The following is a 24,842-nucleotide window of genomic DNA, read 5'->3' as shown; positions in this document are numbered from 1 at the left end:
GTGCATAGACAGCTGCCTGACTCCTGGGCCCTAGGCCCCTTCCACAATGCCTGTCGCTGGTCTCCTCCTCTGGGCTTCCCTGCTCACTGGGGCCTGGCCAGCGCCCCCTCCCAGGACTACCTCCCAGCCATGCCCCGGATCCGGCTCTCATATAAAGGTAAGAGGCTCCCTTGCAGTTCCCTCGCATCCCCCTGTCCAGAGCATTTTGTCCTGTTTCAAAGGAGAGAGAGGAGAGGTCAGAGCAAGAAAGAACAAATTGTACAGCCACATGGGTCACACTGGGTGGTTTGTAGGGGTTGGGGGAGGTGGTGACTTTCTGGGAAAAGCTAGAGACTGGACTGCTTAGACATTTAGAGAAGGGTCCTGAGTCTGGGCTGCTTCTAGAGCCAGAATGTATGGCCTCTGGGCTCGAGTCTGCAGGGTGTCTGTCCATGTGATAACTGGGGGAGACAGAGGCGTCACATCTTTCAGACTTGTGCTTGCAGAAGCCCTTCCCTGCCACTGGTCTTGCCCTGCCTGATAGATCAGACGGTCGGACAGACGATGAGGCCTCCAAAAGCTAGAGGAGCAGGATCTGCTCCTCTGGGGTGTGGGTGTTTGAGGAACTATCCTAGGGGTCTCTAGGTAGGAGGGGCTTCTAAGAATTGGGGAGGGGGCTCTTGTGTTGTGACTGGAGGAGTCTAGGGCTCCTGGTGAGTTCAGGGAGAACACGTGCTGTTGTGACAGGCCCGAGATCCCCAGTGAGCACTTTGCCTGAAATCACTGGAAGGTTTTTGAGCTTCCCTGGTGGCTCTGCCATAAAGAATCCACCTGCAATGCAGGGACCGCAGGAGATGCAGGTTTGATCCCTGGGTTGGGAAGATCCCCTGGAGGAGGACATGGCAACCCACTCCAGTATTCTTGCCTGGAGAATCCCGTGGACCAAGGAGCATGGAGGACTACAGTCCATAGGGTCTTAAAGAGTCGGACACAACTGAAGCAACTTAGCACGCACGCACACAGTGAAAGGTTTTAATGATGAGTTGGGGTGTGCAGAGTGAGATGCTGGTCCAGCTCCATCACCTTTGCAGCTAACCAGCTAGGCTGGTGAATACATGTGGCCCACATCCTCAGACATACCAGTGGCTCACTCAGTAGCCACTAACTCAAAGACATGATCTAAAGAGTCTACCCTTGGCCTGAGAAAAGAGACAGCGACTATGCCTGGGGGACCTGGGGTCACTGCTGAGTTTTCAGCCTTTGCCCTCCTCTGACCCAGAGTGACCTTATTCAGCTGCTTGTCCTGGGTGGGGCCAACTCAGCCCTGGCTGACCAGATTTCCAGGTACCCTTACTAGGGTGAGAGGCTGGGTCAGCCTTTCCTTCCTCAGGCTTGATGAGGCCCAGCCCCTCCTCACCATGTTCTCATGTCCCCTAGAAGAACCCCTCTCTTGGCCTCCATATCATTCCTGCAACTTGATGGGGGTGTAGGGAGTGAATTTCTGAGAGTGCGCCTAGGGAGGGAGGAGTCCTACGCAGGGCCTGAGAAATGGACAAAAGAAACAACCCCTCTCCTGGGCCTGGGAAGGTGAGATATTCATTCCACTGATACTGCTACCGTTCTCTGGTGGAAGTTCTCAGAGCATATTGATAAATACTGAAGGGGTCCCATCCCCCTCTTATTCCCTTCCCAACCCAGGGTGCTGGCGGGGAGAATAGAACACCCCCCTACCGCCCACAACAGGGGCTGGGAGGATGACTTGGTTTCCAGACCCTTGGAATCCTGGAGCCCAGACATCCGCTCTGGGTGTTTGTCATCATCTTGGAGACCCATGAGAGGAAGTAGAAGGCACGAGACAGAGGGAGGGTCTCTGGACGCTCCTTTTAAACCTTCTTGGACCTGCAGGGGCAAAGGGACAAAAGATTTTGTTCCTGTTTTCCAGAGAGAGAAACTGAGGCTCAGATGAGGGCAGGGCCAAGGTCAGGCAGGAGGCAAAGGCGAGGCCAGAAATAGAACCCTGGTGTCCTGGTGTCCCGGTCTTGCCGACGCCTGACGCTCACATCAGTCAGGTCGATTCCCTCTCAATTAGCTCTGAAGCCGACACCCACACTGACTAAAAGCCCAGCTCGCTGGCAGCCAGCCTGTGGCACTGACTGTTGTGGCAGCTGGGGCGGGGCTGGAGGCTGCCTGGGGCCACCCCATCCCTGGGCCTCTGTGCCTTTGCACACGCAGGTTTCTCTGTCCTGAATGACCTTTCCGTCTCCCACTTGGTCTCCTGTCCTGCTTTTATGCATGGATGCCACTTACAGTAGACACTTGAGTCCCTGCCATGTGCCAGGCCCTGTGCTGAGTCGTACTTGGGGCTGTGCAGTGAACAGGGTGGGGTGCTCCCAGACAGAGTGTCTGAAAAGACAGTGGACACCCAGTTGGCCCATGCCTCCTGGGAGCCCAGCACTTACTGTGCACCAGGCCCCAGGCACCCTTCTCCCCTGTCATGTTGGATGGTCTCAGCCAAGAGATACCTATGGCGCGGCCCTCGGTGGTGGGTAGGCCCTCAGTGAGCATTTGTGGAGTGAGAATGGAGACCAACATCTACGGAACCTGGGGGTCCTGGCCTGGCTGTTTCTAAGGCTGGAGGGACTGCCTCCTGTTGCATATACCCAAGGGGCACAGGGAGGGGTGCTGTTAGGAGCCCTGAGGGTCACAGCAGCTCCATGCCTCAGCTTCTCCATCTGTGGATAGATGAAAGCAGCTAGCCTACCAGGCCTCGGGAATTTGGCCTAGTCATATCCCCTCCCCTCCTTGGGCAGTTGAGAGATGCTAGTTCCAGCCCAGTCAGCCGAGACCCTCTAATAAGCCAGAGGTGTTGGTGTGAGGGGGGCCACGCTGCCCAGGGCAGATAAAGGAACAAAGGCAGGAACTGGGCCAGGCTTGGGCTTGCTGCCTGCCCATCAGCCTGGGCGCCCCAGCCAGGCCGAAAGCCTAGAGAGGGTGTAAGGAGAAGGGGCCCAGGCGGAGTGGGAGGAATCCTATGACCCATCTCCTATCCTGTCCCACCAGAAGCACAGCCAGGGTCATGTGGAAATGAGGGTCAAGTGGGGAAGGTTTTCCAGAGCAGGAGAGGCATTCTTTGAGTGCTCATGGATGCTTAGAACTAGTGACCTGGCCATCAGGACCTTCTTTTTTCTATCCATCCTTGCCTGGGGCTGGAGTCCTCTTAACCCCAGAGTCACTGGCCAAGTCTGGGAGGAAAAAATACCCTCCTTCCCCAACCCTGAGACTGTCCAAGCCCTGGGGTGCCACCTCCCACTGCAGAGGGAGGTATGAAGGCCCTGCCAGCTCCTTTGTTCAGCGTAGGGAATGTTTACTTTTTCCCAGGAAGCCACCCCCAACAAGACACAGCTCCTGCCTGGGCTGGCTTTGGCCAGGACTTGAGGTCAAGAGGTGTTTGGAGAGGGAAAGGGATCTTGTGATGACATGAGGTGGCCGGGCTACTGAGAAACTGAGGCAGGAGCCAGGAGATGGAGTGGAAGGTCACCTTGCCAGGAGAGGTCAGGAAAGATGAAAATAATAGAAATCACAGTAGGTACCCGTGATGATAACCAAGTGGTAGTCCCATCAAGGCCTGGGGAGGAGGGCTGCCTGGGTTTCCTGTGAAGAATCAGACCCAGAGGCTTTCCCGGGTCACTCAGGAGCCAGACTCAGATGGAACGTGGCTCCGCCTGATGCCCGAGCCTGTCCCAAGACTAGGCTGGAGGGCAGGCTGGTGAGGCAGGCCCAGCCGTCTCCCATGAGCTTGGGTCTAAGCCTCGAGGACCCTGCAGTGCCACCCATAGCCTGTCCAGGCTTACTTCCCAAGGAAAGTGTTGAGTTTGCACTGGGCAGGCTTCTTGTGCTCTCTCCCGCTGGAGAAACAGCATCTGGGTTTGCTCCTTTCCTATGAATCCAGCTGTCCGTCACCCCAGCCCCTCCACTGATCAGAGTCCCCTGGGAAGCTGTCTCCCTTCAGAGAAGGAAAAACAGTCCAGGAGAGGAAAGAGCTCCGACGTCCAGAGCAGCCCTGGGGTTCAGCCTTCTCAGACTGGGCATATCTGGCTTGCCCGGTGGGAAGGACATTCTGTAGGTGGCGGGTGAACAGATGGGTGCTGGTCACTGCCCCCCAGCCCACATCAGCCCAGCCTCTGAGTCTTTGGGGTAAATGGCCCAGAACAGGGCTACCACTTACATCATGTGTGTGGCTGAACGAGAGTCGCCTGGCCTCCTTATTAGGAAATGAAGAGATTGGAGGTTAGGAAGGGTCACAGTCCGTTTACTTCACCCAAGGGAGAGTGAGTATGGGGTGATTACGGACTGAAGTGGAAGAGTCTCTAGCAAGCTTCGTCTTAGCTGCCCTGACTGAGCATGGGTTGGGGCAGGCCTAGGGAGCCTAAGGACCCTCCCTTGCCCCCTCGGGGCTCCCTGACCAGCCAAGCAGGCTTAGAGCTTGAGATTGAAAGGGAAGGGTGAGAAGGAGCTTGGAGGCCAGGAGTGGCACCAGAAAGCTGGGTAGATGGCCTTGACAATTACAGTGAAACTTGGCGATCACAAACTGGGGAGGGCTGAGTATTCCAGGATGAGCCAGACAAGGGAGGAAGGAAACCCAAAGCACGCACTTGAGCCCAGATCCCTGCATCTGGTACCTCAGTTTTCCTGGAAATGAGAGCTACCCCCTCTCCTGAGATGGACCTTCAAAGTGGCCGCTTGGGGAGTTGGGAGGTCCTGGCGGGGCTGGTTGGCTGTCCCTCAGCCGGCCACGGATCGCCGTCAGAGAGAGCGGGGCAGGTCCTTGTGCTTGCCGAGAACCTGCCCGAGGCCCCGCCGGGGTCAGCCAGGCCAGGGCTGAGGGCCTCAGCTGTGGTCCTTCCAGGTCCCGCCAAGCTTCAGATAGGACCGCCACTGGCTGGGCCTCCGCAGCACAGGCCTTGTCTCTGGGTGCCTGGCACGACGCCTGCCCCTCCCTCCCTGGCTCCAGCTTCTCTTGGCACGGAGTGAGGAGCTGGTGCATGCTCAAGGAGTAAATCATGTTCCTTGGCAGCCCCCGCTGCTTCGTAATCGTAAAGAATTTAAAGAGAAACCACCAAGATAAAAATCTCATCCTGGCCCATAAAGGCATCTTTTACCCTGTGGCTTGAGAGGCAGCGGCCTCAGAGTGGGCTCCTGGCTGTCTGCACCTGTGTATGCGCACCTCCAACCCTGTGACCCCTCCAGAGGTGGTGGGGGGTTCAGAGGGATGTCTCCAGAGCTGTGGGTACTTGACTCCTGACAACTAGGAGACCTCCAGCTCCTCCCCCAGGTCAGGCAGAGCAGGACACTTACATTTGGTTGAATGCAGAGGTGATGCTGTGCTGGTTGAGAGGGCTGGCCTGGAAGGCAGACAGAGCCCATCCTACCTTCTCAGCTGTGTGATCTCAGATGGGTAGCCTAAGCTTTCCCACCTCTGGTTTCTCCATGTAAGGTGAGGATGGCAGTGGTCCCGTGGAAGCAGCATCCGGAAGTCTCAAGCTGCCCAGCTTGCATCCTGGCCGAGGGTAGACCTTACGTACTGAAGTCCCTCTGTGTCCTGTTGCCTCATCTGTAAAATGGGGATAAAAAATGATGCTGACCTCATTGTGTTTTGAGTATTAACTTTGTTGTACACCGTTGTGGCTCTGGTGAAAGGAAGTCTCAGAAACTAGGAGCTACTCTGAGGTTGGCAGACAGGTGAGGGCTAGTCCTGGGGATGTCCAAGGAGTCTGCACCGCCTCACCTCTCCCTGTAGATTTCTAACCTGTGGTGAAGCAGACGGTGTCTGGAAAAGGCTGCAAAAGACGCCCTGAGCCCTGTGGGTGGAGTGGGGTCAGGAGGAGGAGGACTTCTGCTGTGAGCATCTGGACAGGCATTTTGGAGGAAGCCGTATCTCCAACATGGGAAGGGAGATTTCTGGAAGAACAGAAGCAGAGGCGGTGTGTGTGGTGCAGCACTTGGGGAAAGGGCAAGATGCTGGATGGGGCTCGCTCTCGGTGGTAAGATATAGAGTTTGCATTTTCTCCCATTTGGGTTTGGTTTTTAAGCTCTTTATTTCATGGTAGAGGTACCACATACATACTGTGGGGAAGACAGTGCATTTGGGGAGGGGATGCCCTGGGGGGCGTCTCTCTGGAGATGGGTGCCACAGTCTGGTTTATGCCCATGATCATGTTGCCCATGATCAGCTGCAGTGACCCCCACCCCCACCCCCACCCTGAGCACTGTTCTGGCTCCTACAGCTTGTGCTTGGGGTGACCAGACCTGGACTGCTTACTTGGGCATCTGCACAACTGGGCCGAGAGCATGTTTGCTTGGCCTGACCTGGCGCTGTCCTGGGAATCTGAGCCCCGCCCCAAGAGAGCCCTTGGAGCTTTGGAGAAGCAGAGAAGATTCCTGCTGCATTTTTCTTAGAAATAGCAAGAGGGCCTTTGCCAGAGGCCTGGATGCCAGAAGGCTCCGATCTGAATCCAAAGCCCAGCTCACGTGGGTGCCTGAGCTTGGCAGGCCTGTAGGCCCTCGCCACCACGCCCCCCCCCCCACCCCGCCCCCAGCTAGCCGAGCAGCCCCAGGGAGAGGGTGGAGGCCTCCTGGGCTCCAGACCCTGATCACCGATCCTGACCCGGCAAAGAATGGGGTCTGGGTGGTGGCTGCTGGCCTAGGTTCCAGGAGGCTGGCCCGTGGCTGGTGGGAGGCCCAGCTAGGCTGACTTGTGGTGTTCCCACTGGGGCTGCTGGCAAGTATTGCCCGTTTGCCGCATCTCTGCAGGGCAGGAACAGTCCCAAAGTAACAGCCGGCTCCAGGGACCAGGAGGCCTTTGGGGCAAAAGGCTTTGGCTCCACCCCCGTCCCCCCAGTCTTCTTCCTTCCTTCCTGCCTCCCGGTCCCCTCTTGCCTCCATCTCCTCCGTCACCACCATGACCCCTGCTTGGCTTCCTACCCGGACATGCTCTTTCCTCTCAGGTCTCTGCACCCGGCCAAGAACCTTGTTTCTTCCCATTTAGGGCTCCGTGCTGATGCCCTCATTTCCTTCCAGGAGCAGAGTCCACTGTGTGGACCTGCTGGTCAGCCCGTGTGGGTGGCTCCAGTCGGTCTTACACTATAACTGCAGAGCAGCTGCTAGAGTGTGGGGGCCTCGTGGCTCCTGCAGCAATCGGGATAGAATGGGTGGCACTCCGGGCTCCTCTATGCTGTCATTTTGCTCAGCACTCTCCAAATCCCAGCACCAGGCCTGTGTAGAGTACTCGCTGCCTTTCTGGACGGGTGAGCAGCTGAGTCCTGCTGGACTCCTGACACAGCCTCACCATATGCCCCAGAGCTGACCCTAAGCACACAGCTGCCTGTGTGATAATGCCTCAGTTTCCCCACCTGAATACTAGGGAGGGAGCTAAGATGGTCTGGGACACCCTGGGAATCTCTCGGTGGGTGACGTGAATGGGGCTGCAGGGACGGACTCCAGGAGTCTGAAAAGGGCAGAGATGAAGGCGGGGCCCAGGGCAGGGGGAAGGTCTTGACACCCACCAGCCTGTTGGTCTCATCCTGGCCTGTCCGTCTGCTTGATTTATCAGAGTAAATGAGCCATGGAGAGTTTGTTGTCTTTTGCAGTCACAGAAGGGAGGAGGAGGTGGAGTAAGGAGTGAGGGGCTTCCGGGCCAGGTCTGGAATGTGGGAGGAGGGGTGGGCCCCCAGGCCTGAGGAACTGAAGGCTCTGATCCACTCTCTCCACCTGAGAAAGGGGTGGGTGCCACCCTCCCCTCAGGACCCACCTCCTCTTCCCACCCCCTTCCCACTTCTTGGGAGCACATTCCAGTGTGAGCTGCTTGCCTGGCTCAGGCCCTCTCCTCCCACCCCAGGCTTGGGGGCTACCCTGCTCCTTCAAGCCTGCCTCCTTGACCACACTGTGTCTTTTCCAAGCTGGGCTAGAGCTCTGAACTTTGCCTGGCCCACAAATGCCAAAGGTGTCCTCCTAGGCACACCATTCCGGTCCAGGCAGGATGTCCTGGCCACTGGAGCCACCAGCCCAGACCTAGAACAATCAGGCACCATGTGGCCCTGGGGCTGGGCAGGGTTCAATGGAGGCACCTAGATGGAGGGCCCCCTACCAGCTAGGACACAGTGGTTGAAAGTCATTGGACATCCTTCTCGGGGAGGCGTGTAGAACCAACCTCTGCTCTCCTCCTGTGTGTGCCAGGGAGTGACCTTGCTGCCGCTTCCCACCTGGTTTTTCCTGGGTTGGGATGAGCTGTGCCCCCAGCCTGTCTTCTCTTGGGCGGGGCAGGTGGGCGCTGGGGCGGAACGGGCGTGGGAACAGCACGCCTGGGCCTGCCGGGCCCCAGCCTCCAGCCCTTTGCCCCCAAAATGAGAGGGGAGCCCGCAGCAGAGTTTAGCCCAGCTGGACTGCTCCAGCTTGGTGTTTACCGAACAGCTGCAATGTTTACAGCAGCTCTTGAGAAGGGGCCCCTTGTTCCAGAGGATTTCCTATCCTGAGGGTCCCATCAAGGTCTGATCTTACCACCTCCCCATATCCCTGGGATAGGCATGTCAGGGAGCCAGGGACTGCAAACATCTCCACCCTCTCCAGGGCTCGGCCACTGTCTTGGTGCCTGTCCCTCCGCCGTCCACTCTGGCCTTGGGTCCTTCTCCCCTGGAGAAGCTGACGTTCCCAGGAAGTGGCAGCTCTAAGTGGTGAAATACGGTAACAGGGTCCCCAGTTCAGACTTTTAAATTAAATTCAATCAGAGCCGTTATTGAATATAAACACGCGGAGTCATTTACATGTTAATTATGTTGAATGGACTACGAGGCCATAATTAGTTGCTAATTGGGTGAGAGCTGCTGTAATTGGTTTTGTTGGCACCGACCTGGCTCACCTGCCTAGGGGGAAGAGGGGCGAGTATGGATGGCTCCCAGGGAGGCCTGTGGGTCTGCGCTCTGGACAGCCTGATTCAGAGATGGGATTGGAGAGGAAAGAGTTTGATGGGCTTGGGGCCAGAGGAACCTAGAGCCTGCCCCCCATCTCCCAGGGAGCAGACAGCTTAAGCCCCAGGCAAACCCCTGGGTCTGGCTTCTAGGGGTTCCCATCTAAAACATCCCGAGGGGTGGCGGAGGGAAGGGACTGGGGGAGTCAGCCCCTGAATCAAAGGTGACGGCCTCCCCTGCTCAGCCCCATGTGGGACCTGGACCTGAATAAATGGTAAGTACCTGGGAGACAATTAGCACGAGGCACATGTCACCCTGGTGTATCCCTGCAGATGTCGGGACCCTGGCATTGAGGTATGTGGGAGGTGGGGTGCTGAGCAGGGAGAAAGGTGCCTGCAAAGGCTTTAGGGCTGCCCTGCCCCCCGCTCGGCCTGGCTGGAGCTCCGGGGTTGCAAGGCTGTGGCCAGGGGCTGAGGCCTTCCGGCTGGCCGCTCATTAAAAGAGGATTAGGCCGGGAGCCAGGGGGCCAGCCCAGCCCCTGGGCCTTCCTCTGGGGCCCCTCACAGCTTGGGGGAGTGATGAAGGGGCTGGGGGCCACCTCTGCCCAGCGCCCACGAGGGTGTCCAGGAGGGACCCTGCCCCTCCTGCTCCTGCTCCCATCTCCTTGTCCACCTCGGTTTCCTTTCTCAGAAGGACCAGAGGATAGAGTCCTAACAGACACCCTGGCACACCCCTGCCCCTCACCCTCTGCCTCATTTCTCTTCATCTTAGGAATTAGGGCTGCCCCAGCCCACATGAAGTCAGAGGTCAGGGCTGGGCTGCCAGGACCTGTCCATCAGCTCGAAGTACCCATGCACAGCCCCAGAGGTGACACTGTCAGTCAAGGCCTGCTGCTTTGTAGGGCTGTAACCAAGGGGGCGGGGTACCCATCTCTGCTCCAAGACCCCCCTCTTGCAGCAGCCCCTGCCTCACTGGCGACAGACCTGGTGTCCTAGAGACGGGCAGCAGGGGTCAGGGGCCGCCCACTCGGGGTCTGTGGGTGAGGGCTGCAGACACGCCCCGTCAGCACTGTCCTCGCCCACCTCCTCCTTTCAAGTGAGGCACCAAGTGCTTCCCAGAGAGGAGGAAACAGAGACCCCCCCAGGATTAGGCTCCTGTACGCTGAGAAAGTTCCTGCCCCTGGACCTTTGCCAGGCCGTTCTGGGCCAGGACCCCAAGTGTCTAATGGCCATGGGAGACTGTCAAGGCTGGGAGCGGCTGCGGAAATGAGGTGGCCGATGCCAGAAAAGGCTCTTCCTTCCCGATGACGGGAAAAGCCTTCCCGGATGTTGCCCCACCCGGCTTGTGCCCAGCCTGCAATAGTGCCTGGGGGTGGGGAACTCGTCCCTGGGGCATCACCCAGGCACACCACCCTCTCCCCAAAATGAGAGCTCATCCAGATTTGAATCCCTGGCACCTGCAGAGCCTTGGATTGGGCTGGCTGTGCCCTGGCCCCTCCGTCTGTATCTTCCTGGGGTTGCAGCAGGGGGTGACACTCCCGCTATCAGAACTGGGCCTGGAACAAGTGGAGCAGAGGTAGGGACTGGCCTGAGGACGTGAGCAGCCTGGGTCCATGTCAGCTCCCCCTTGCACACCCATGCGTGCTCAGGCCCCCAGGTACCCTGGGCCCAAGTCCCTGCCCCTCACTGGAGCTGGCAGCCCTAGGTTCTAGGCCTGCTGATGCTGCAGGTGTCAGAACAGTACGTCCAGGACTACTCAGCCACCACCTGCCTTCAGCTGGGCTTCTCGGAGGAGTGAAGAAGACCCCCTGTTCTTTCACTCTGTGGCAGAGGGGAGGTGGGGACAGGATACCAGTTTCAGTCCTTGCCTGGTGACCTAAGGTGAGCACCACTCTCCCCTGGGCCTCAGTCTTCCTGTCTGGAGCTGGGGCTGCAGGGCTGTCACAGGGACCCTTGTTGTAATTCTTTACTACAATCTGGCATGCAGGAAATGAGCACTCAGTGACCCCAACTGGGCTCCTGAAGCCCATGCCAGGGGCCCATGGCAGGGCCAAAGATTCCTGGCCCCTGGCCCGTCCCTTCCCTACTCTATACAGCCTTATGGGGGATCCCCACACCCACCTGTTTCCACAGTGACCAAAACATCACACCCTGTGACAACAGAGCCATTGACGCCATATCCCGTGGCCACTGGGAGGGGTCCCGAGGGTCCTGAGTCATGTGCCCTGTCAGTGGAGGACGAGTCACCTTCCGGCCCTGGCCCTCCCGGCAGGCAGTCCCCACCACCACCAGGATGAGCTCTGCCAGCGCTGGCCCCTCCTTCAGTCCAAAAGGCCGTGGACCTGGGCGGGAATCCCACGCTCTGCGCACTCCGATGTGTCACTTTCCTGCTCTGCCTGTCATCTGTAAACTGGATGCTGTGAGCACAGGGCTTTGCTCGTGATAGATACAGGATGACTAAGTGAGAGGCTCCCTCCATTCCCACCTCTCCCCCCAGGGCAGGGACCCAGAGGGTTGTGAGGGAGGGTGTCAGGTCAAGGCGAGCCTCCTGCTCCTCCTGTAGGCCTGTTTCCTCATCTGCTGAATGGCCTTCTCCTCTGTCCTCACAGCACTTTGAACTTGAGAGGGGGATTTGGAAAACCTGGGGGCTCCTGGCACTGTAGAATGGGAGGGCTGAGATTATAGGGGCCCACAGGGCTGGGCAGGGATGTAGGGATTATAGCCGGTTGCATCCCTGGGGCTAGATATTTGAAACTCCCCCCTACCCTAGATCCCTGTGTCTGAAGGTGCCCACTTGAGCCTCGCCTCCCTTCCCCCTATTGCCCCCCAAATGCCCCCTAGCCCAGCAGGATGGGTAAGGGCACCGTCAAGGCCATGCCCCCAGCCAGGGTATAAATAACCCCTGGCGGGCTGTCCCAGCCTGGGGGGGCTCTGCTGGCAGCCCCACTTCCTCTCTGGCCACTTCCTGGCCCTGGGGGTGGGGGAGTGTTTACTTTCCTGTTGTCACGATGGCTGGGTGGCCAGGCGGGGGACTCCGAGTGGCCCAACAACAGGTGCAGGACAGGTGCCCAGGCTGCCCTGCCCAGGACTTCAGAGGCACCGCCGATGAGGCCGAAGCCAGGCAGGGATCGGCCCTTTGATCCCTTGGCGTCCCTGCGTCCCCGCAGTGGGCCAAGGTCATCACCTGTATTCTCTTGCCGTAGTCAGGGCTGGGCAGGGCACAGCCTCAGACGTGGCCTCTGGGTCTGCTGTGGGAGTCCCCTGGCTCCCTGCCCACCTCACACGCCCATCTCAGCACATCCTGAAGCTCCCGTTCAGAGCTGCTCTCAGGCTCAGCCTCTCCAGCTCCCTTCCCAGCTCCCCAGAGCACAGCGGGGGGTCAGGGTCAGCCAGGCCAGTCAGAGACAGCTGCCCCAGTAGAAGGTGACCTGGGCTAATGGGAGGGAGTCCCCTGCTGGTTCCACCTTGAGGAGGACCTCAGATCCCAGCTCTTCCCCCCTCTCCAGGTCTCTCCCTCAGTTGCCCCACCTGTGAAATGGGTCACCAGCTGTGGGCAGGGAGAATGCACGTTTGATCTCCCTTGGTGGGTGCCTCATGTGGTGCAGGACCGATATGTACATGTGTGTGTACCTGGGCCGGGTGTATACATGCATACTGTTGGTTCTGCTTGCTGCCGTCTCAAGTCTCCTGTGCTGGTGAATATCCATCACCCTGGTTACAATCACCCCTCTCTGGTGAAGCTGAAAATTGCTGGGGGTGGGTGGAGGAGGGGCCCGCCACAGAGGGACCTCTCGGAACTCCCTCTCCCAGAGGAGGAAGGTTCTCAAGTTTCCTGGAATCCTCTGTCATTGGCCTATCACTAGCCAAGTTCCCTCCTAACTTTCATCCTCAGAAAGGAGGGCTTTCCCCCAGCAGCCTGTGGGTCAGAGGGCCACACAGAAGGGAAACTGAGGACTCAGATGGACGCTGCTCCCAGCCTCCGGGGATGCTGCAGCCCTAGAGGGCGGGCCTCTTTCCTGGGAAGGACTTCCTGGCTGGTTCCAGGAAGTGGCCTGAGGGTTCCACCATCAGCAACCCCATGGGGTCTGGGGGAAGCCCAAGCTCTCTTGGGCAGTTTGCTTCCAGCAAGGCTTTCTGATGTCCTGGCTAACCTGCTTCCGACAAGATGGGGACCTTGTGTGTGCCCGCTTTGCCCCCTGCCTTGTTGGCAGCTGGGGTGAGGACAGGGTGCCCCGGCTCTGTGCCAGCGTCTCCGGGCTTCCCTTGATGCACCTGCCTCCACCCCCACACCCCTGCTCATTAACCCTTTTAGGCCCCTGTGGGAAGCTGGCTCCACCCTGAGCGTGGGAGCATTAACCCTCACCTGAGCAGAGTCTTTGATGCCATCACGCTCCCTGACCCGCGCCCACTGTGCTTTCACTGGGACCTGGAGACTGGCTGGGCTGCCGATGAATCAGGGCCCCAGCTTTGGGTGTGGCCCCTTCCCTGGCTTGCCCACCTGTCATCCCACTTTCTCCTCCTAGAATGTCAGGGACTCAAGAGGTTACCAAGTAGGCTCTGCAGGGGAAGCGGAGGCTGAGATGACTGTGGGGCGGGACTGCTGCCTCTGTCGAGGGGGATGGCTGGCTGGCCTCCGGGTGCCCTGACTGCTGCCCTGCCCTCCACCCGCAGAGCTTAAGGCCACAGGCACCGCCCACCTCTTCAACTTCCTTCTCAACACAAGCGACTACCGAATCCTGTTCAAGGACGAGGACCATGACCGCATGTATGTGGGCAGCAAGGACTACGTGCTGTCCCTGGATCTGCATGACATCAACCGCGAGCCCCTCATTGTAAGGGCCGGGCCAGATGTGGGGCAGGGGAACGTGGGGGGATGTGGGCCCCCAGGGTGGGGGCCCCCGCTGGCAGGCCCTCTGATCCCCCTCTCTGGCAGATCCACTGGGCAGCCACCCCACAGCGCATTGAAGAGTGCGTGCTCTCAGGCAAGGATGGCAACGTGAGTGTGGTGGGGTCCACGGGTGGGCTGGGGTGGGGAGGGCAGGGGGCACGGGGACCCCAGGAAGGCATGGGGCCCGGCAGGCATCTGGGCATCTCCTTGGCTTTCTCTCCGGCCCCAGGGTGAGTGCGGGAACTTCGTCAGGCTCATCCAGCCCTGGAACCGAACACATCTGTACGTGTGTGGCACTGGAGCCTACAACCCCGTGTGTGCCTATGTAAACCGTGGCCGCCGTGCAGAGGTAAGCCCCGCCCCGCCCCAGGCCCGAGGCCGCCCTCACTGGGAGCTGCCTTCCAGGGTTCTGATGGGAGCACGGGCCTGAGCCCCAGCCCTGCCACCTCCTGGCCCTGTGACCATGGGTGAGTGATGTCTTCCACCTCTCAGAGCCTCCGTTTCCACACCTGAAAATGGGGCTCATAGCTGCCTTTCTCACAGGTTGGTGTGAGGAGGCGGCAGTGAGCTGATGCTCTCAGAGCGCTTAGCACTGTGCCTGGCGTGTAGTAAGCGCTCACTCCATACCTGGCAGCAGTTCTCTTGGCTTTGCCTGTGGACGGTGCCCCTGCAGCCAACCCAGAGGGCCTGGCGGGGGCCTCAGTGTTAGGAGGCTGGACGCCGGGACCAGCTTCTGCCCCACGGCCTGGGGGAGAGCTGCCCCTTCCTCAGCTCTGCCCGCCTGCTTCTACCCCACTCCATTTCCATGTGGGCGTGCGTGTGAGCTGGTATGACCTTGTAGAGTGTGTGTGAGAGCGACTGGACCAAAGGGGCATGGGTGTGTGCAGGTGTGCCCCAGCTGTGTGGACGTGTCCTCATGGCAGTGCATGTGTGAACCCAGGGGGCCCAGTGTGCCTGTGTGTGTCCCTGGCGTGTGTGGTGTGAGAGGCTGGCAGCCCAAGCCCGCTCCCCCAGCCCCTGCCACCCCTGGCTCTAACCCGTGTTCCTCGTCTTCTCAGGCCACGCCCTGGACCCAGATGCAGGTGGTCAGAGGCCGAGGCAGCAGAGCCACTGATGGCGCCGTCTACCCGACGCCCACAGCCCCACGCCAGGTGGGCCTCATCCCTCCAGGCCCTTGCCAGGCAGTACTGCCTCTGAACCGAACTCACCCCGGGCCTGGCCTTCCAGCCAGGAACCTGCACCCCAGGCCAGCCTCCCCAGGGTCCTCTGTCTACCTGTGTGCCCCCTCCCACCCCTTTCCCTGCAGTGCCCTCAGGCTCTGAAGGCATTCCCAGTTGGACTCGTGTCAGCCTCAGTGTGACAAGAAATCATGAAGTCACCAGTTGGGGAAGACAGGAGCCCTGGGGACAGCCAGAACACCCTCAGAACACGTGTGTAGACGTGTGAGCACACACCAACATATGCGTGGGCACACGTAGGGCACTCTCCAGCCCACACCTTACTCAGCACCCAGTGCGGGAATATGGCGTGTGTGTTCAGCCTGACGTAGCTCTCAGGGGTCGGTGCCCCAGGCCTGCCCTGGGTCATGCGTTAATGCAGGTATCCTGCACAGCCCCCTGCCCGGGGTGGGAGGGGCAGAACTGTGTTTCTACTAGACTTGACCTGGGACAAGGCTGGGCTGGGGGGCACTGGGGGGAGGGGGCACTGGGGGCCGGGGCTGGAGGGGCCGGGGCTGGGCAGGGGCGGGCAAGGGGGCAGGGGCTGCCGGTGAGTGACAGAGCAAGTGGTCACTTGAGCTGGTGCGTCTGTGGCAGGGAGTGCTGAAAGGTGGGATCGCTCAGACTGTGTGTGTGCGTGCCCAGGGTGTGAACAGTGGGTTCTGTGTGTTGGCTGTGGCGCGTGCCAAGCTTTGTGTGCAGCCCCGTGTGTGTGCAGAGTGGAACTGGAAGCAGGCCTGTGTGCACCTTCCCATCACCATCCCTGCCCGCTGCCGCGCCTTCTTCCTGCCTCTTGCCTGTCTCTTCTCCCTCCCTTAACCTCGTGAGCTTGTCCTGGTCCCAGGGCCTCTACCAGCCTGCCTCCTAGCATCTGCAGGGATGGGTGGGAGGTCTGGGGGGCTTTGTGAATTCCACGTGGTCCGGGCTAGACCCCTCAACTCCCAGCTCCCCACAGAGATGTGTGGGGCTGGGGGCTCTGCTGAGGGCCAGGGAAAAAGCCCTGCTCTATTAGTCTGTCCCAAGGACCACAGGTAGAGCGCGAAACCCGGCAGCGCAATAACCTCAGAGCCCTCGGGCCTGGTGGGACCTGATGGCAAAGGGCAGGACCCCAGGCCCTTGGCCAGTCCCCCTGCCCTGGTCGGGTCAGCAGCCCTCCTGTGGCCTGAGACTGGCAGCCACAGCTCAGAGAGGTGTGCCTCTGTGGCCCACTGGGGGGCCCTGGTCAGAGTCTCCCTGAACCAGCTGGCACGGAGGGGCTGAAGCCCCCATAAGCCCACCCCATTCCCCTCTCATGGTCCCCAAAGCAGCGTCCTCTGAGACCTGTGATGCCCAGGTCTTATCTGAGACCTGGACCAGGAAACAACTTCTCGGGAACCCACAGCACGACCGTGCCCTGGGAGACCTGGCCAGATGGAGTTAAAACCCAGTGAGATCTGGGGAGGGAAGCAGGGTGGCTTCAGGGTTCCCCCGGGGGCTCACTGTCACCCTGGGAGCCCGGTGACCCTCACCTTCCCTGGCTGTGGGACAGCCTGGACGACGCTGCGCCCCTCTCTGCCCTACAGGATTACGTCTTCTACCTGGAGCCTGAGAAGCTCGAGTCAGGAAAGGGCAAGTGTCCCTACGACCCCAAGCTGGACACAGCCTCAGCCCTCATCAGTGAGTGCCCTCACCCCACCCCGGTTCTGTGGCCTAAAGGTGTGACCTCTGCCTCTGGCGCAGGGAGCATGGCACCAACACTTACCCCAGGGAAGAGACCGTGAGATCGCCGTGTCTGAAACCCGCCCCCCGCATTGTGGCCTCTATTGGCAAGGGGAAGGGTACAGACCAGACCCCAGTAGCTGAGGGGCAGAGACGAGGTGGCATGAGCCTCCATCCATCCCCTTGGATAGGGGGGTGGAGATAGGCTTGGGGGGCCAGATTTTACCCTGAAATCCACATTGGGGTCCATGTGAAGGTCAAAGCTCTCCAGACTGCAGCCTTCCTAGGAAAAGACAAGCAGGGTCTGCACTGAGGCCTGTAGGAGGGCTGGTCCCAGAGTGTGCCTTAGATTGTCTGGGAGACCAGGGGAGGCCCACGAGGCAGCGCCAATGGAGGGTGTTGGCCCAGAGACTGACTGGGAGAGTTGGTTTCTGGTCTGGCCAGGTGTCTGGGGGAGTTGGGAGAAGGTTCTCTGAGAAGGAGTCCTGCCTGGGGCCTCAGGAGCAGCTGCGGCCCCTTATCCCCAGGTCGGGCAAGCCGCGTGCTGACCCAGGTCCCTGCACTCGGCCTGTTTTCCGGCTGCCCAGCAAGTCTGCCTCTCAGCAGCTGCTGGGCAGTGTGCCACCTCCAAGCCTGGGAAAGGCGGTGGGTGGGCTTTATCTTCCCCCATCTTGGTGAGAAGGTCTCCTAGCTGGATGGCAGGATCCAGACCAGGGAGTCCGATGGGGGAAGACCAGACCTGCTGGGAAAACCTTAGAGGAGCAGCTTGGAGTGGTGGGCTGGAGCCAGCGCACTTGTCAGATTTTCTGTTAAATGTTCAGGTATTTTGTGGGCCAGCTATTAAACACAGATATTATTAAAAAGTCAATTATATAAGCTTACAGTTAAATTACTGTAAAGACAAAGGTAAAGATACTCCAAATACATTACTTCCTAATTATTTTACTACGTTTTATTATTATCTATACTCTTGAGATTATTTACATCTTCTGTGAATATCCGTGAGAAATACTGTCCACTGGTTTGAGCAGCTCTTCCCCACTCTGCTCGGTGACTCAGGGTAATAGCTTGAAATCAGCCATGGTGGGAGCATTTACTCCACAAATATTGGCTCTGGCTGCAACCAATCCCAGTCCTCCCAGAACCAGTCGTCAAAACAGTCCCCAGCGCCCCACTGGTGGTATGACCACCCGGGAGAACCTGAGTTGGGGAGACGGGCCCCTGCCCCGGAGGTCACCTGAGCTGTGCACTGTCCCCCTGACTCACTGGCCCACCTGCAGACGAGGAGCTCTATGCAGGCGTGTACATCGACTTCATGGGCACGGACGCAGCCATCTTCCGCACCCTTGGCAAGCAGACGGCCATGCGCACAGATCAGTACAACTCTCGGTGGCTCAATGGTGAGAACAGCGCGCAACAGCTCCAGTGGGCAGCATGTCTGGGGTGCTGCATGGTTGACCCTAAGGCAACACTCATGGAAAATCTGGGGGCCCTTGACTGGCTAGGGCAAGGGTGGTTTCTTATCCTGGGTTAAGAGAAGGGTTGGGGGTGTTCCTACACCTGACCTGGGCAAGAAGCCTTGTCTGAGGAGGGCCCTGCCTGCTGACTCCTGCCCGCCTGCAGACCCTTCTTTCATCCATGCCGAGCTCATCCCTGACAGTGCCGAGCGCAACGATGACAAGCTCTACTTCTTCTTCCGTGAGCGGTCCATAGAGGCGCCGCAGAGCCCTGCTGTGTACGCCCGCATTGGGCGGATCTGCCTGGTACGAAGCCCCTTTGCTGCCCCCTGCCCAGGCCCGGTCTTTGCTCTTGTCAGCCCGGCTTTGGTGGGTCTTGGGGGTGAACGAGCTGATCTGACTCAGCGCCTGCCCCCCCAGAATGATGACGGCGGCCACTGCTGCCTGGTCAACAAGTGGAGCACATTCCTGAAGGCAAGGCTGGTCTGCTCTGTGCCAGGCGAGGATGGCATCGAGACCCACTTCGACGAGCTCCGTGAGCACCCAGGCGGGGGCCAGTGGCCACTGCAGGGGAGGGCGGCCAGATGGGTGGTCAGGAAAGCGTGGTGTGCCCCCTCCCTGGAGTGGGCAGGGCTCTGGGGTATGCTCCCAGCCCCCTCTCTTTCTATCCCCAGAGGATGTTTTTGTCCAGCAGACCCAGGATGTGAGGAACCCAGTCATCTACGCTGTCTTCACCTCCTCGGGGTGAGGCTGGGGCCAGGGCCAGCAGTAGCAGGGGGTGGCAATTTGAGGGGCTATGACTTGTGGAGAACCCCATCCTGGTGGGGAGCTGTGGGTGAAGGCAGGCTGGGGAGGGGCCCTGGGCCAAGGGTCTGGCCCACCCGCAGCAGCAGCCTGCCCTGCCCGCAGCTCTGTGTTCCGAGGCTCTGCCGTGTGTGTCTACTCCATGGCTGACATCCGCATGGTCTTCAACGGGCCCTTTGCCCACAAGGAGGGCCCCAACTACCAGTGGATGCCCTTCTCAGGGAAGATGCCCTACCCACGGCCCGGCACGGTGAGGACCCCGCTCAGCCCGCCTCTCCCTCTCCTCTCTTTCTCCGAGACTCTGCTGGGTCAGGCCCTTTGCAGACGTGGGCCCCACCATTGTGACACTCACGGCCAAGTGGCAGGCGGCGGGGAAGGGTGGACCACACACACGTATAAACTCCCCATTCACCCGCTATAAAGTTGAAGTTAAAAAGAAAACTCCACCGTTTACAAACAGTGTCAGGCTGTGAAAGAAGCCAGCTAGGATCCTGAAACAGAGACGGTGACTGGGTGTGGCAGGGTGCACCCTCTGGGGGCAGGGGCAGGGGTTGTTTGGGAGCTAAACATTGTGGGGGAGGTCTTCAAGGCAGGCTGGAGGTGGGGGGGTGGGCAGGAGCCCCTGCAGGGAGGAGACCCACCTGATCTTGGTGTGGCGGCACCACCGGAGCAGTGGACGCAGGAACACATCATGATCCGATCACATGGCTAGGCTGGGGCAGGAGCTCCCGCTGAGCAGGGGGTGGAGCGGGGGGGCGGGGGGGTCTGGAAGAGCAGTCAGAGGAAGCAGACAAGTGGGTGGGGATGAGGACCTGGAAAGGCCACGGTCAGCTCTGCCAGATGGCTGCCACAAGATCATGGCACGTGAGCTGGGGAGATGGCCATGGGACCTGGCCGGGTGAGACCTTGGGACCTCAGCTGGAGCAGGACCTGCAGAGAGGTTGGGTGAAGGGCAGAAGCCCAGATGGGGGGCAGCTCTGAGAAGTGGAGCAGGGGGAGAGAGCAGGTGGGCACAGACAGGGGAGACCTCTTCTGGAGCGAATGGGCCCGGCGGGCCCTGGGCGGGCTGGGCCTGACTCTCATCATCTGCCTGCAGTGCCCTGGCGGAACCTTCACGCCGTCCATGAAGTCCACCAAGGACTACCCTGATGAAGTCATCAACTTCATGCGCAGCCACCCGCTCATGTACCAGGCCATCTACCCTCTGCAGCGGCGGCCCCTGGTGGTCCGCACAGGCGCTCCCTATCGTCTCACCACTGTGGCCGTGGACCAGGTGGACGCAGCCGACGGGCGCTATGAGGTGCTTTTCCTGGGCACAGGTACCCACTGCTGCTCCCGGCCCCTCCCACGCTGGGCCCGCCGGGTGGAGGGTGCTGACCCACAGGGCTGGGCCCTGACCTCCTGGGGGGTTGCTACAAGGTTGACCGTGTCACCCCTGCCGCCTCCTTCAGCCCGTGGAGCCCTCTATCACCAGGATGACTGAGAATGAGGGTGGGGAAACCCCATTCCCATCCTCATCCATGGTGGCCGGGAGAACGGGGACCCAGGGTGCCTGCGGACCCATGTTTGGGCAGGAAGAGGGACGACAGAGGCAGGCACTTCTAGGACACCCAGGTCCAAGTACACACATGCTCTCGTGTACACGTGCAGACCGCGTTCACCGCTGTCCCAGTAGTTCTCAACCCAGGGGAATGCATCCTGCGTCCTGTTTTCAGCTTCCCAAATGAGGGTCTGGGTGCAGAGGGGCAGACTCTAGCTGTGGCGCCCTCCTTATGCAGGGCCAGCTCCCTTAGGCCTCTTGCCCTCATCTGGGGGCTGCTCTTCCACCTTGGCACAGAGCACGCCCACTCCACTGCCCCTAGGGGTCTGGGCCCTGGTGGGGGAAGGGGCTGAGGCTGGTGCCCCTTTCCCAGCACCCTCAGCCCCGCTGAGGCCCTGCCCGGCCCGTTCCAGACCGCGGGACAGTGCAGAAGGTCATCGTGCTGCCTAAGGACGACCAGGAGATGGAGGAGCTCATGCTAGAGGAGGTGGAGGTCTTTAAGGTGGGTGTGACACCACCCGGGCCTGTTGCGCTCACCACAGCCACCCTCGGTGCCACCTCCTGACCTCAGACCTCCAGGTCAGGACAGGAAGGGGGGTCCCCAGGGTCGCACGTTAACGCCTGTTTTCTTCTAGGACCCAGCGCCTGTTAAGACCATGACCATCTCTTCCAAGAGGGTGAGTTTAGGCAAGGTGGGCTGGGAGTGGGCATGGAGCCCGCCTCCCCTTGGGGTCAAGCCTGTGGTAAAGAGAGATGGGGGATACTGAGGCACCTAACGGGAAGGGGAGGAGCCCAGCTCAGCTGGTTCCTAAGGAAGGCTGGCTGCCAGGAGGGAACTGACAAACCCCTACCCCTACCCACAGCAACAACTGTATGTGGCCTCAGCCGTGGGCGTCACACAGCTGAGCCTGCACCGCTGCCAGGCATATGGGGCCGCCTGTGCCGACTGCTGCCTCGCCCGGGACCCCTACTGCGCCTGGGATGGCCAAGCCTGTTCCCGCTACACAGCATCCTCTAAGAGGTGCGGACCCTGAGACCTTGGGAATTCTGACCAAAAGGCTGTGTCCTGGGGGTCTAGAGATGGATGTGATATTGCCCTGGGGGTCTCTGTGGGTGAGGCATTCTAGCCTGGAGTTTTGGGGTTCTAGAGACCTGGTGGTGGGAAGTACGGGGGACAAGCTTTCTTGAGAATACTTCTTTAGGAGCTATCTTCATCCAGGCGGAGCCGCCGGCAGGATGTCCGGCATGGGAACCCCATCAGGCAGTGCCGTGGGTTCAATTCCAACGGTGAGTGTGCTGTGTCTTATTACCACCATGTGGCCCGCAGAGCTGCTCATGGGGCCCGCTCTGCACAGACCGCCCATGGTCCACGGAGGTGAGGGGTTTTGGAGAAGGGATGTCATGTCCCTGGCCACCCACTCTAGGAGTGGGTGCCTGCGGGCACAGGCCTGCCTGTGTGTGTGGGTGTGTGTGGCTGTGTGTGCCCCTTGCCAGCCTGCGGCCTGCCCAGAGGTGGAGCTGCTCTCATGTGGCGCCCTCTTGCTGTGCAGCCAATAAGAACGCCGTGGAGTCTGTGCAGTATGGTGTGGCCGGGAGCACAGCCTTCCTTGAGTGCCAGCCCCGCTCACCCCAGGCTACCGTGAAGTGGCTGTTCCAGCGAGATCCCAGTGACCGGCGCCGCGAGGTGACTTCCTGTGCCCCACGGTCCTTGCTGAGGATGAGGGTGTCCCTCATACAGTAGAAATTCCACATGGGTGAAGCGTGGTATAGGAACCAAGAGTAGGGAAGCCCTCATTCTAAGAAAGTCCTTCCAAGCACCCTTGAAATCATTTGGGTGAATCCAGTTATATGGAAACTCTGTGGGGTTTCCATGTTACATGGAAACTATTGGTAGGCATGCCTTTTTATGTGAGAGTTCCATGTGTGTCCTTGATTGGCAGTGTACCTCACTGTATGGAACTGTCACGTGGATGAGTTCCAGCATCTGGAAATTCTATCGGGTAGCCCTCCTATTATGGAAATAGCTTCTAGGCAATCCCTTCTTAAACGGAAATTCTAGGAGGGTGCCCCAACATCTGTTTATTCTCATTAAACAGAAATTGTATGTATGCTGCAGAATTCTCTCATTGTACAGACTCCCCTTATGGTCATTCCTCCGGAAATGGCAGTGTGTCTTATTCAGATGTCATATGGACACTTCCTGTGGGTTTTTCTTGCTCCATGGAAATTCCAGATGGGTGTCCCTCCACGGGGTGGCCACAAAGGTGGTCTGATCTGGTGGGGACAGCAGGGTGGTCCTGCAGTCCCTGAGTTCCATCCCCTGCCCCCGCAGATCCACGCGGATGACCGCTTCCTGCGCACTGAACAGGGCTTGCTGCTTCGCGCCCTGCAGTCTGGCGATAGCGGCCTCTACTCCTGTACAGCCACAGAGAACAACTTCAAGCACTTCATCACACGGGTGCAGCTGCATGTCCTGGGCCGGGAAGACATCCGTACGGCCCTCTTCCCACCGCCAGCTGCGAGCATTCCACCGCCAGCTGCGAGCATTCCACCGCCCCCGGGCACCGGCCCCCCCAAGCCCCGTTACCAAGAGCTGGCCCAGCTGCTGGCCCAGCCAGAAGTGGGCCTCATCCACCAGTACTGCCAGGGCTACTGGCGCCACGTGCCCCCCAGTCCCAGGGAGGCCCCAGGGGCACCCAGGCCTCCTAAACCCCAGGACCAGAAAAAACCCCGGAACCGCCGCCACCACCCGCCGGACACATGAGGCCTGCTGTCTGAGCCCTGCAATGGGCCAGCCTCTAGCCCTTGTTCCTTTTAATATAAAAGATATATATATATATATAAAATATCTATATTCTATATACACCCTGCCCCTGCAAAGACAGTATTTATTGGTGGGTTGTAAATAACCTGCCTCAACGGCAGCATCATCCAGAACTTAGACCCAAGCTGGTCAGAGACAGCAGAAAACGGAGCCCACCTAACCAGGCATAGCCAGTAGGCCGGGTCAGGCCAGGACCACACAGTCCCCAGGCTCACCTGGGGGTCTGCCTGCTCGACAGCCACCGGCGGGATCGACAGGACACAGGGAGCGAGCAGGCTCTACCTGGATAGAGCACGGACTGTACACACACCTTTGCCAGTGTGTTTTGGCCTGTGCTGCTGGCGTGCGCGTGGAGGCGAGGACTGCTTTGGAGACACTGGGGGTGGGGGGCGGGGGCTCAGATGCACTCAGAGAAGGGAAGAAGTGGGTGGCACAGGATGCCAGCGCCTGCCTGGGAGAGGGGCGCTCAGTCAAGGCCAGCCCTTTCCTGGGTATTTATTCTCTATTTATTGGGGATAGAAGAGGAGCCCTGCCTGGGTGGGGCAGCCCCTCCGGCCCCTCCTTCCCACCCTGCCTGGCCTCTCTACCTCCTCTTCACTTTTTCTGTGCCACTGTGACTCGGGGGCTGGGAGAACAGCAGAGGGGCCAGGCTCAGGTAGCACTGAGGTGGGAGAGGGCCATGGCAGAGGCCTGGGGCCTGCAGGGGCTCCCCAGGGCTCCCTTCTGCCCACCACTTCAGATGATGGGTGTAAATAGCTCTGGGGGGCAGTTGGGTGGGGGGGGGCCTCCTGGCAGCCCTCTGCTGCCCGGCCGCACCTGCCCTTGGGTTCCATCTTGCTAATAAACACTGGCTCTGGGACTGGACTTCGGTGTTCTCCTTGGCGCAGGAGGGAGGGTGGGAGTTCAGCCCACACCCAGATTTTGTCCTCCACTAATGTGGCTTGACCGCCAGTTCCCCCACGGTCTCCTTTGCAAGATCAGCTTTCGTTCATTCATTCAGCCATTTGATCGTTTGCTCACGCTGCTTTCTCACCTGGCTTTGTGTCTTGCCAGGAACTCAGGACTCAGAATTGGCAAGACAAAGCCACAGCCTTCACAGTACAGCTGCCCCTGGCCTGAGAATCAACAAAATTCCCATTCTTCCTGTCTCCTTCCAGCCAGCTCTTAGCAGAGGGCCCAGCACAAGCAAATGTCCAGAGGCAGGGAAGACCAGGATAAGTGGGGATCTGCTGGAAAGGAGGAACTGGGGCTGGGGGCCCTGGGCCAAAGTTAATGAGTCAGGCCTTGGTGTGCATGCATGTTCAGTCATGTCCGACTCTCCTTGCGACCCTGTGGGCTGTGGCCCGCCAGGCTCCTCTGTCTATGGGATTTTTCAGGCAAGAATTCTGGAGTGGGTTGCCATTTCCTTCTCCAGGGGATCTTCCTGAGCCAGGGATTGAATCCGTATCTCCTGCATTGGCAGGTGGATTCTTTACC

The 24,842-nt window shown here is 59.5% G+C and overlaps 1 protein-coding gene across 3 annotated transcripts; it reads left to right on the top strand.

Annotated features, from left to right (window-relative positions):
* Window positions 1-24,230, top strand: SEMA3F (semaphorin 3F). 3 transcript variants are annotated; one of them, XM_018067130.1, is made up of 18 exons: window positions 1-157; window positions 13,610-13,770; window positions 13,872-13,934; window positions 14,056-14,175; window positions 14,885-14,977; window positions 16,606-16,699; window positions 18,022-18,141; window positions 18,365-18,504; window positions 18,619-18,733; window positions 18,873-18,942; window positions 19,108-19,252; window positions 20,099-20,321; window positions 20,956-21,044; window positions 21,178-21,219; window positions 21,406-21,563; window positions 21,762-21,829; window positions 22,093-22,226; window positions 22,875-24,230. In XM_018067130.1, exons 1-18 carry the CDS (start codon window positions 130-132, stop codon window positions 23,304-23,306), a joined length of 2,295 nt encoding a protein of 764 aa, XP_017922619.1. In that variant the 5' UTR covers window positions 1-129; the 3' UTR covers window positions 23,307-24,230. The 3 variants fall into 3 exon arrangements, with proteins under 3 accessions (XP_017922619.1, XP_017922620.1, XP_017922621.1); XM_018067132.1 differs by lacking the exon at window positions 1-157 and adding an exon at window positions 6,002-6,020; XM_018067131.1 differs by lacking the exon at window positions 14,885-14,977.

This window comes from Capra hircus, chromosome 22 (assembly GCF_001704415.2).
Source record: "Capra hircus breed San Clemente chromosome 22, ASM170441v1, whole genome shotgun sequence".
Classification (NCBI taxonomy): Eukaryota; Metazoa; Chordata; class Mammalia; order Artiodactyla; family Bovidae; genus Capra; species Capra hircus.
The sequence above is the reverse complement of the archived record's forward strand: the minus strand, read 5'-3'. Positions and strand labels throughout refer to the sequence as shown.

Excerpts from the sequence above, each read along its gene's own strand:
- SEMA3F (XM_018067130.1), top strand. The coding sequence starts at position 130 with ATGCCCCGGATCCGGCTCTCATATAAAG. Across the intron at positions 14,978-16,605 it reads CGCCCACAGCCCCACGCCAG|GATTACGTCTTCTACCTGGA; the intron begins GTGGGCCTCATC and ends TCTGCCCTACAG. Across the intron at positions 16,700-18,021 it reads CACAGCCTCAGCCCTCATCA|ACGAGGAGCTCTATGCAGGC; the intron begins GTGAGTGCCCTC and ends GCCCACCTGCAG.